The sequence below is a fragment of the Sceloporus occidentalis genome, unplaced genomic scaffold (assembly GCF_023333645.1).
Source record: "Sceloporus occidentalis isolate IW3139 unplaced genomic scaffold, rSceOcc1.0.p SCAF_1, whole genome shotgun sequence".
NCBI lineage: Eukaryota > Metazoa > Chordata > Lepidosauria > Squamata > Phrynosomatidae > Sceloporus > Sceloporus occidentalis.
The window spans coordinates 106629530-106641812 of NW_028316981.1; the positions used below are offsets into that span (position 1 = coordinate 106629530).

Genomic DNA, 12283 nt, shown 5'->3' on the forward strand with positions numbered 1-12283 from the left:
AAATCACCCAGAACTCTTTCTGCTTGGCTGCAGAGAGAAATAAACTCCTCTCTGCACTGAATGAGGAAATCTGAAAGAGCTGCTATCACATTACCACAGTGATCCATAAATAAATTAACCTGGGATTTTGGGGTCAATTTTTGGGCATAATTTTTTAGACTTATAGATGAGTATATATGATAGGCATGTCTGTGGTTCTATGGAATATATAATACTTGCATAATATACACAGTATGAAATCTGCTACTTATTGTGACACAATTAGCTCTCCATATAAGGACATTAAAAAGAGGGGAGACTCTACAAAGCATAGCTGGGGAAGTCCCCTCTTAGTTTCTTTCTCTTTGTTCCTGAAGGTGGATGCTGGCCGAGACAGAAAGTCAAGCTTCCTCCAGGCTCACAGTCGGAACTGCACAGAGCTGCATAAGCACCTCACTTCTGCTGCAAAAGCCATGACGCACTGCCCAAACACAGAAGCCAGGTGGCTGCCAAATGAGTGTCACCACAGCGATAGCAATAGCAGCAAGCCCCAGAGATATTTTGCCCCCAATGGAGAAGACAGTGACTCCAGTGAAGACTTGCTGAATTATAGTCATATTGTGGCAACTCCTCCCTCCTCCTCCTCTTCCTCCTCTTCTTCTGAGGAAGGCCCTGGAGAGAAAGAACTACACGCTGCAGTGGAGCTCATACGCTACATGCATACCTACTGCCTTCCTTCAAGAAAGTTGCCCCCTACAAACTTTGTTGATGTAAAACACCAGCATTTTCACAGCCCCTCAAAAAGAGCAAAGGCAGATTGTCCCTTACAGAGGCCTCTGCTCTGTGATAAGGACAGTTGTCCATCTAGCTCTTGGTGTCTCTCTCTTTTGGGCAACAAGCAGTCCAGAGCTCTTGCTTCTGAGTTCTCCATCCTGAAAGAGCTGCTTGCCAGAGACCTCCCCTGTGATGTAAGCAAGCCATACAGATTAGCCAAGCCTGTGTACTCCTCCTTGGCCAAGTCACACTCTCCCAAATCTCCAAGAGCCTCCTCACTTGAGGCTGGGGGAGGATCTACAGAGATATGTACATCAACAACCAAAATGCCACTAGATGTGAAAAGTGAGACAAGGCAAACTCCCACAGCAGAGTCCGAGGCTAAGATAGAGACTGGCAGCTCTGCAGAAGATGGCACTATGAAACAGGAGATTCTCCAAAATCAGCTGGCATCTGGCAAGGCAGGTCGCAAGCAGGTCAGCTCTGTTTACGCAGTGCGACGCTCCAAAAGACTCAACCCTGACCTCAGTCCTTGGTTGTCATTCATTGATGAGTCTCCCCCAGACCCTGCTGTGTCCACAATGACAGCAGGGAACAAGTCTGCCACTTCTGAGCCTGCCTTGTGCTCCTCCTTACAGAACTTTGTTACAGAAGCACCAGCAGCTGAGGTAGAAGTAAGTGGTGCAGATGAGGTGGACAACAAATTTCAAGGCCTCCCAATGGAATTGCAGACCCCCTCGCCAGAGAGCTCAGTGGAGAGCGAAGTGTGTGAGATAAATGAGAGCCAGTGCTATACCTTCTTGCATCAAACAGGTATGTAGGTGGGGGGCTGGTGGTGGTGAGGCCTGGTCTTCTTCTGTGTCAATATTTCCATACTGGAGGAGGGTGAATGTAGTAGAAATGAAGCCACATAGTCAGCCTGAACAAGGCAAGTGCCCCATATCTTCCTTACAGGACAGAGTGGTGGGCTGATATATGATGTGAGGGGCAGTCATTCTGTGGCCGGGCACTTTTATTCAGGAAAGGCCTGCCGGAAGAGATCTGTCTTGACAGCTTTTTTAAAGCTGTCTAAGCTGGCAATTTGACAGATCTCATCTGGCAGACCGTTCCATAGTTTGGGAGCAATTGCAGAGAAGGCCCTCTGGGAGGTAGCAGTTAGTCTGGTTTTTAAAGGCTGCAATAGATTCTTCCCAGAAGACCTGAGGGTGTGGGGCAGATTATATGGAAGCAGGCGATCCCTCAAATAGGTTGGACCCAAGCCATGTAGGGCTTTAAAGGTTATAACCAACACCTTGTACTGTGCCTGGAAACTAATAGGCAGCCAGTGAAGAGATTTTAAGATGGGTGTTATTCGGTCACTCCTAGTTTTTCCGGCGACCAGCCTGGCTGCCATATTTTGCACTAGTTGAAGTTTCCGGACTAGGCACAAGGGTAACCCCATGTAGATTGCATTACAGAAATCAAGTCGTGAAGTTACCAGTGAATGTACAACAGATCTAGGTCCTTTACTTCCAGGAAAGGGCGCAGCTGGCGTATCAGCCAAAGCTGATAACAGGCGCTCCTGATCGTCGCATTCACCTGATTTCTCATGTGAAGCGACGGCTCTAGGAGCACCCCCAGACTGCAAACACAGTCCTTTGTGGAGAGCATGACCCCATCTAGGACTAGAGGTTGCAACCCTATACCTGGTTTGGGGGCCCCTACTGTAAGTACCTCCATTTTGTCTGGATCCAGCCTGAGTTTGTTTTTCCTCATCCAGCCCATTACCGCTTCAAGACACTGAATGAGGGGAGAAATGCCATCTGTTGTCATAGCTTATGATCGGGACATGGATAAATATATTTGAGTGTCATCAGCGTACTGATAACACCCTGCCCCATGTCTGCGAATGATTTCCCCCAGCGGCTTCATATAAATGTTGAATAGCATCGGGGACAGTATGGCACCTTGAGGGATGCCACATTTAAGCTCCGTTTTCGAGGAGCATCTCCCCGAGCATCACCCTCTGGAATCTACCCGAGAGGAAGGACCGGAACCACTGGTGTGCAGTGCCACCGATTCCTAACTCTCCCAGGCGTTCCAAGAGGATGTCGTGATCTATTGTATCGAAGGCCACTGAGAGGTCTAGAAGCATCAACAGGGTCACGCTTTTTCTGTCAATGCCTAGACGAAGATCGCCAGACAGAGCAACCATGGCAGTCTCCACCCCATTCAGAACTCCCATCGTCTTATGACCTAGTCATGAAAGATTAGATTTGACATTTTATGGGAAATCCATGACTGGACACTCAACCATCTTTTTACAGCTCCAGCTGACTGTATTCCACTGCAGAGAGACCTAAACTGGACATCAGCAGTGTAAAAAGACAGTTAGCCCCTTTTCTTTTTTTACTTTTCATTCGTTCTTTGCCCCTTTCACCAACAACTCCTATTTATCAGGGGTTTGAGGTGATGGGTACAATGCAGATTTATATCTTTTTCCTAGTAGTGTGCATGGGGTCGGGATGGGGTGATTTAAATCAGGGAAACTGCACAAGCAAGTAGGGTTAAGCCCCACCTTTCCAGTCCTTGTGAGGAGCATGAGTGGTGTGAAAGATGCTGATATGTTTTTGTCCTGCCAGTAGGCTCCTTATAAGCATCTAATTGATCCCCGTGTGAACATTAGACCACATAGGCCTTTGATCTGACCTAGATTGGCTCCTTCTTATGTTCTTGAGAGCATGGATGTGGCTCTTTTAGTCATTTTGCTTTTCTCTGACCTTTTCTTCTTTCAGAAGCACCGAGGTGTCTGTCGCTGCCCTTGGCACATGTGTAAGTGTCAGATCAAAATAAATCTTTTGTGATTTTTAACCAATGCCTGTATCAACAAATGTACCTATGCATATTTACTCATCCATAATTCAGTTAGATTCCATGAACTGTATCTGTTCCATCTGAGCTGTGTGAGAGAGCATCTCCTGGATGACTTGCAGAAATCTTGCTTATCTGTTCCCTCAAACTTTCAAATGGTTTCTTTTTGATGCAGACTGGTTATGTAGTTTTAGAGCCTTTCAGTGGAAATTCATTGGCTACAGCTTAGATATTGCTTCCTGCTGAGAGTGAATGTGGTATGTCCTCATACAGATGAGGGCTTATATGTTTGGAAATGTAGCATGCAGCTGTGCAAATCAGTTGACCCAAGATATTTAACTGACAGTTGACTTGCTGAAGTTGGCCATTTGTGACATTTTGGGACCCTGTAAGGGAGCAGAAAATGCATTTCTCTCCAGCATAAAAATCTTCTTTGTATAATTACTTGGTCTTTACTCATGATGATGATGATCTTTCATCATGGCATGCTGCCAGTAGAGTAAACATTTTCCAAAAGAAGTGAAAATGATGCAACTCTTTGGTTGCTGTTGTGCAACAATTCTAAGCATTTCTCACCATGGCTAGGGGAGATGGGAGCTGCAATCCATCAACAGTTCTTTGATTTCCAGATCTGATTTGCAAGGATGTCAACACAGGAGATTGACACTTAAGAGATGAATAGTATGAGTGACCTCCATCAGTGTCATTTTACTTTTATTTCTGTCTGTTTTTTGATGTGAACAATGAATTCTCCATCATTACTCTACACTTCAGCCTTTCAAGTAACCCAACCTTTCCAATCTTCTTTAGAGAACCAACATTTGGGAAGTGCAACTTTGAACAAGTGCTGACTGTAGAGCTGTGTGGCACTGCAGGTAAGGGCAAGAGTTCATTTCAAGAGGCTGCCACTATAAAGCAGTTCCTTTAAGTTATGGAGAAGAGGTGAGGCAATGGCAAAAAAAAATAAAAAAAAATCTCATTGACCAGAATTTTAACTCCACTATTGGCCACTGACTAGAAGGGAGGGGAATCTAAACAGCACTAAGCACTGTCTTCTTCTCCTCCTGCCCCAGTTCCCCTAAAAAGGTAGCTTCGCAACAGCATGCACCTGTCTAGTGGCCAAATGATCCACTGTCACCCTGTTCTAAAGGCAGGAAGCTAAATATCAACAACAGGGTGTAATCCAAGACCAACGGCATAGCCAGTTATAGGAAATGTGGGAGTGTATAATGAATGATGAGATGGGATTCCTTTGTTACTTTCATACTTCCATGCTGAAAGAGTTTTATCCTCTTCCTCCCCTCTCTTGGCGAGAAAAGGTCTCACACCACCAACTACTCCACCATACAAGCCTTCAGAGGAGGACCTGTACAAGCCAGACATTCACCAGACGCCCACAAAGGAAGCTGCTGTCATCACTAGCTCTGAGCGACCACTAATGGCAGGTGACCGGGCAACCTTCAGGAAGCACCAGAAGAAGCACCCAGTGCGGACCGAGCTGTATGCCCACCTGAGCCGGGCTGCTGCCAACCCCTTTCAGCCTGAACAACATGGGGTGTTGAAACGCCCTTTCTCACGCTCCTTTGGTGACCATGACTATTGCCAGGTCTTGAAGCCCGAGACCTCATTCCAAAGGAAGGTGCTGAAATCCTGGGTGCCCCCAAGCCATGTGGAAAGCCAGCACAAGCGGAGGGTGTCTGATGTACCCCATCAGGAAGAAAGTGAGCAGGCTACTGATGAATCCTCTGCCAAGGATGGCATCAAACAGTTGAGAGACCATGAGATCAGAGCCAGCTTGACAAAACACTTTGGCCTTTTGGACAGTGCCCTGGATGATGGGGATATGGCCTTTGACAAGACTCCAGAATATGACACTGTTTTTGATGACAGCTGCAGTGAGTTTGGTTCACCACTGGGAGAAGAGGAGGAAGAAGAGGAAGAAGAAGAGGAGGAGGAGGAAACATGTTGTATAAGTCTATTGGAATCCAAGATGTGTCCATACAAGAGTCCTCTTGCTAAGACCAATTTGCACTACTGTTCCCGAAGCAGGTCTGCTTCAGAATCACCATGCTGCAGATCCAGGTCACCTGCAAGTCGATGGGCTTTGAGGTACAGTTGAGAGTTTGCACAGTCCTTGGAAAAGGGGCTCAAGTAAATTAATGGTGGGCCGATCTTCTGTGAATCACACTGGCTGGCCTTTAAACACTCTTGCAATTGACATCTCATGTCAAGTGGCATTTTGAAACAAAGCCACCTGCTGCTTTACTGGTGACCATCCAGTAGCAGTGTAAAGGCAAAGTCCAAGCCTTGTAAGGTTCTCAGGGCAGGGACCTGTCTCTTTTTATTTTACTCTCTGGGGCACCATACATGTCGATGAAGCTATAAAAACCAGCATGATTTCAGTTAACTAATGTGGTGTAATGGCTAGATTCTGGAAGATCCAAGTGCACATCCACACTGAGCCATGAAATGCACTGCATGATCTTTCCCTCTTTTTCAGATTGACTTGCCTCACAGTATTGTTAGGAAGTGAACAGAAGGTTTTGGAGAGCCATGTGTGCAGCCTTGAGCTCACGGAACATAGGCAAGATAGAAATATCAATATTAATTTAAAAGTAAGAATAGGATCAGTTTAGAAGACACTGGACATTCACAGAAATCTCACTCATGAATGAGAGGTTAATTTTCACCTGTTCCTCCTTGCATCTCCTGAAGATCTCCAGAAGGTTGGAGGACTTTCAGAAACATCATGAGAAGTAGCTCTAAGGGCTGCAAGTGGAACTGAGAAAAATCACCTCTACTTCCCATTCCCTGAGTAGCAGCCTCTGTTGGCTTGCCAACCTTTCTGTAAACATGAGTCCTTCCACTCTCAGAAAAGCTGCTGTACCATAGCCAAGATAAAAAGAGACAAAGCACCCAGGAGCACAGAAAAAAATTAAGATCTTTTGCCCACCACATTGGAGGCCAAAGACACAAAATGGTCCATAAAAATATCAAAGACGCAAGCGGATCTACAAAGGTTTTCAGAGTGCACAGAAGATTTTCAGAGTGCATTGGCCTCATTGAACTTCTGTGCTTCTTTTCTTTTCTGGGATCCACTGTATCCCTTTAGTGAAAGGACAAGATTCCTTCTGTTCACGGATGGGCTGGCAGTTCAGTGGATACTTGAAAAATGTTTTCCTCTGCTTCCCACCTTGTATCTGGTGCCTTCCTGTTTCCCTTATAGATCCAAGCTATAGAAACTATAGATCCAAGCCTATGTTTCTGAATATCTACCATCTTAGTCCACAGCATTCTAGGTTTATTTTTTAATTGAAAGGTAAGGAATCCTGTAAGTAAGGAGTGTATTTCTCCTTATTTGTAGTTGCTTGTACTCAGACCAGACAGAATCCATTCAGGACTGAATACTGTGCCTCCTTGTTTGCCTAGATTTGAAAATGGAAAGCAGTGTCAAGATGGAACGATGAGTGACCTGGGGCAGATGGAGAAGAAAACAGAGAAGGCCATTGTAAGTGACCAAGGAGCTTCAGGGAGGGTTGCAGTGAATGAATTCAAAGTCATGTAGCTTCCAGACAGATCAAATGACTTCCTCTTTCTAAAACTCATATCTTCTTGGAAACAAAGCCATTTCCATTCAACCTCTGCTCAAGATAGGAGTAAAACAGTACATTGGCTAGTGTTACACTATAACTCTGCCCAAGGCCAATATAAGCAAGAAATAAAAGTAGAAGCAACTGGCAACACATTGAGTTCTTGGCACAGTAAGAATCCTGTGCAGAATTCATCAACATGCACTTTAAGAGCAGCATTGTGGAGGTCTTGCCATTACAGAAGAAAGCTGGGCAAATAAAAGAAAGCTGGTGTGGTGTAGTGATTAGAATGTCAGACTTGAAAGAACCAGGTTCAAGTCTTCATTGAATCAGGGAAGTAACCAGAGGCAACTTGAGACACTTTCTTGCAGGCTGACTGACCACACAGGATATGAATATTGCTTTGCACTCCTTGGAAGAAAAGGTGGACTGCAAATATAACCAATAAAGGAAGATTAGTAATACAGTGCACCTGCTCCATACGTGGGCGTGCCATACGCAGCTTCCACTTTACGCAGAAGCTGCGCTGCAATTAAATGAATGGGATGTGTGCCCCGCACCGCCACAAGCGCAAGCCCTATTCAATAGAATGGTGCTTGTGCTTATGCGGAATTTGCCTTATGCGGGGGGGGGGGGGGGGTCCGGAACGGCTCCACTGTATAGACCACAACACTGACATGGCTGAGGAAAACTGTTAACACAGGCTGCAGGGCCTTTTGGTCATACAAACACTGATTCGTCTGCTGATTAAATACATTGCTGTCCCCTTACTCCCACCTTAAACTAATGTACTTGAAGGGGCCAGGTTGCCATGTAGTTTTTCATCCAGATTGAGCAAAATTTGTCAGGGATGGGAGTTGTAGCTCTTCACCTCTGGCTCGAACTCACCACCTTGTTACGCACCGGCGCTGACCAGTTTTGGTCAGTGGTTAAAGCTTTGCTTCAAAAGCAGCAGAGTTACAGAGAATAGGCTGAAGACCCTGACAAACTCTCCATGCCTTCTCACTCTTGCTTCCACAGAAGTCTTCCCACTTCTTCAGGATCCAGCTGGCTCTTGTTTCTTCACCCAAGACACCAGACAACTCAGTAGTCTTATATAAAAGATCTACTTTATTCTACTATATACAGCTCCAAAACTATCCAATACAACAATACTTCTCACTCCTACTATCCACTGCTACTACCCAACTACTACCCACAAAATACATTAGGATTCATAGCCATTATTATAGTCCATGGATCATACCACCCACTCTTGTCAGTTTCCACCCAGTGGGCGTGTACATCCATTCTCATTGGTTCTCTTGTTTCTACCCAGAATTGATGATTTCATCATCTCAGCCTTGACCATTTAACAATTCTCAGGTGTGTTCAATTATCCACTTTACATTTCTGTCCTTGGCATTCAGGACTTGTTAATTTCATTACCTTCTACACCTGTGTGGCTCTTTATTGCTTCTGCTGAGTCATCCTGACTCTCATATACAAGTTTTATTTCACTCACTGTATATCCCATGTTGCTTTTTCCTTAACAAAATTTACAGATATGCCATTTCTTTTTCTCACTTGCACTCTACAGGCCACCATTCCTTGCACCAAACTCACTTGCATCTTTTCCTACCAGACACTGAGTTCTTTGAAAAATTTAAATGACTGGATTGAAAATCTTTTGCATAACATCAGTCACTTAGAAATCAATCTAGCCGTGGCTACCGTACCCCTCAAACAAAGTTGTGAGGTAGTATTTAGCAGGCTTTTCAAATTCATTTCATTGAGGTCCTGGTATAATTCTGTAGGGAACTTTCCAAAGGAAAGGATGACTAAAAAAGAGGAACAAAGGGAAAAAAAGGATAAAGGTTGTATTACTATGCAAGCTACTTGTGAAGAAATAGTTGTAGCAGTCTCTTCCAAGAGCTCTTTGCCAATCAAACTTTGTACATTTGGGACTGGCTTGTTGACAGGTGCTAAAAGGGGGGCAAGAGGTGTCAAATGTTCAGTCATAACAAGTATCTTAGCATGACAGGCCTCAGCAGTCATTCTTGTCCCTGAACAGGGAGAAGGCCGAGTAGTGTACATCAGAAACCTGGCCAACAGTATGAGCTCCACTGAACTGAAGAAGCGCTTTGAAGTGTTTGGAGAGATTGTTGAATGTTGTGTTTTGACCAGGAATAAAAGGTGGGTCAAAGTGGTGCTTCCCTTCCCTCATCAATTAGAATATCTGAGTTTGTTGTTGTTAATTGCCCTCAAGTTGACCTCAGTTCATGGCACATTCCCCATCACAATGTATGGATGTGAGAGCTGGACAGTGAAAAAAGCAGATAAAAAGAAAATCAACTCATTTGAGATCTGGTGCTTAAGAAGAGTGCTGAGCATACCATGGACAGCCAAAAAGACAAATGAATGGGTCCTTAGACAGATCAAGCTTGAAATACCCCTAGAAGCCAAGATGATCAAATTGAGGCTGCTGTACTTTGGCCACATCTTGAGAAGGCATGACTCATTAGGGAAAAAAAATAATGCTGGGAAAGGTTGAAAGTAGTATAAAGAGAGGAAGGCTGTACACCAGATGGCTAGACTCAATTAGGGAGATCATGGGCATGAGTCTGGAAAACTTAAGCAGAGCAGTGGAAGACAGGGAGTCTTGGAGATGTCTCATCCACGTCTGATTATTACAGGCCATAGTTTTGAAAACCCGAGTACTGTAAAGATAGCCTGTCTATTCTTGTTAAGTGCCAGTATGGTATAGTGGTTTGAGTGTTGAACTATGACTCTGGAGACCAGCATTTGATTCCCTGCCTGGCCATAGAAACCCCACTCTCATTCCCAGAAAACCCCAAGATAGCATCACCTTGGGGTTGCCATGAATCAGAAGGACACCCCTTCCTAACCCTAGTACATGCTGAGCACATACTTTTTGGCGGTGTGGAACCCGCTTGAGGAACTTTCAACTGAGCTAAGTTTTAAACAGAACATGTATAAGAAATGGAAAAACGGGAAAATCACAAGAGGAGTTCAAACAAATAGCAAGCACGTGTAGGGATAAAGACAGAAAAGCTAAAGCGCAGAATGATCTCAGGCTTGCTAGAGAGGTTAAGAACAACAAAAAGAAAGAAGAAATGGTAGGGTCACTGCGTGGAGAAGATGTCAAAATGCTAACGGGACAGAGAAAAGGCAGAATTACTCAATACTTTCTTTGCCTCAGTGTTCTCAGAAAAGGAAAATGGTGCTCAACCTGAGGATAATGGAGAGGACAGACTAGGGGAATTTCAGCACAGAATAAGTAAAGAGATAGTACAGGAATATCTGGTTAATCTAAACGAATATAAATCTCCAGGACCAGATGAACTACATCAAAGGGTATTAAAAGAACTGGCAAACGTAATATTGGAGCCATTGGCAATAATCTTTGAGAACTCCTGGAGAACAGGAGAAGTCCCAGCAGACTGGAGGAGGGCAAATGTTGTCCCCATCTTCAAAAGGGGGAAAAAAGAGGATCCCAACAATTATTGTCCAGTTAGTCTGACATCTATACCAGGAAAGATTCTAGAGCAGATCATTAAACAGAGAGTCTGTGAACATCTAGAAAGCAGTGCCATAATCACAAAAAGTCAACATGAGTTTCAGAGAAAGAAGTCATGCCAGACAAACCCGATCTCTTTCTTTGATAAATCTACCAGCTTGTTAGATGAAGGGAATGATGTGGATATAGTACATATTGATTTCAGTAAGGCCTTTGACAGGGTTCCCCATGACATTTTTGCAAACAAGCCAGTGAAACATGGGCTAGACAAGGTAACTGTTAATGGATTTGTAATTGGTTGACTGGCCAAAGCCAAAGGGTGCTCAACAATGGCTCCTTTTCATCCTGGAGAGAAGTGACCAGTGGGGTCCCACAGGGCTCTGTCCTGGGCCCAGTACTATTCAACATCTTTATCAATGACCTAGATGACAGAATTGGGAACATACTTATCAAATTTGCAGATGACACCAAATTAGGAGGAGTAGCTAATACGCCAGAAGACAGAATCTAATTCAAAATGATCTGAATAAACTAGAAAGTTGGGCCACAGCTAACAAAATGAAATTCAACACGGAGAAATGTAAGGTACTGCACTTAGGGCGGAAAAATGAAATGCACAGATATAGGATGGGGGACACGTGGCTGAATGAAACTACATGTGAAAGGGATTTGGGAGTCCAAGTAGACCACAAGTTGAACATGAGTCAAAAGTGCGATGCAGCACCTAACAAGGTCAGTGCGATTTTAGGCTTCATCAATAGAAGTATAGTGTCTAGATCAAGGGAAGTAATAGTGTCACTCTATTCTGCTCTGGTCAGGCCCCACCTGGAATATTTTGTCCAGTTCTGGGCACCGCAATTTAAAAAGAATGTTGAAAAACTGGAGCGTGTCCAAAGGAGGGCGACTAAAATGGTGAAGGGTCTGGAAACCATGTCCTATGAGGAACAACTTAGGGAGCTGGGGATGTTTAGCCTGGAGAAGAGAAGGTTAAGAGGTGATATGATAGCCCTGTTTAAATATTTGAAGGGATGTCATATTGAGGAGGGAGCTGACTTGTTTTCAAGTCTAAATCTAAGACTAAGCCCCGGAGCAATGGATGCAAGCTACACGGAAAGAGATTCCACCTCAACATTAGGAGGAACTTCCTGACAGTAAGGGCTGTTCGACAGTGGAACAAACTCCCTCAGAGTGTAGTGGAATCTCCCTCCTTGGAGGTCTTTAAGCAGAGGCTGGGTGGCCATCTGTCAGCGATGCGTTGACTGAGATTTCCTGCATGGCAAGGGGGTTGTACTGAATGGCCCTTGCGGTCTTTTCCAACTCTATGATTCTAGTCCAATTACTTGCCTGACAATGAAATTCTGTGCACATCTCCTCATAATTCAGTGAGCCTTACTGCCAGGAAAGTGTGTTTTTCAGGGATGGGCAATTTGTAGCCTTCCCAATGTTACTCAACTTACACCTTTTATCATCCCTAGCCAGGCAAGCCAGTGGTAAAAGATTATGTGAGTTGTAGTGGCCTGCCACATGTTGTCCATTTCTGGTGATCAGACAAGGATACCAACAATACTCC

At 44.5% G+C, this 12283-nt stretch overlaps 1 protein-coding gene across 1 annotated transcript in view; it reads left to right on the forward strand.

The window, feature by feature from the left end:
* Positions 1-12283, forward strand: part of PPARGC1B (PPARG coactivator 1 beta) — a 58309-nt gene that overhangs the window by 36863 nt on the left and 9163 nt on the right. The window contains exons 5-10 of the mRNA XM_089519612.1: positions 357-1566; positions 3528-3564; positions 4414-4478; positions 4923-5712; positions 7033-7111; positions 9247-9368. Of these exons, the coding sequence (XP_089375738.1) occupies positions 357-1566; positions 3528-3564; positions 4414-4478; positions 4923-5712; positions 7033-7111; positions 9247-9368 (2303 nt within the window). The remainder of the gene's footprint in view (positions 1-356; positions 1567-3527; positions 3565-4413; positions 4479-4922; positions 5713-7032; positions 7112-9246; positions 9369-12283) is intronic.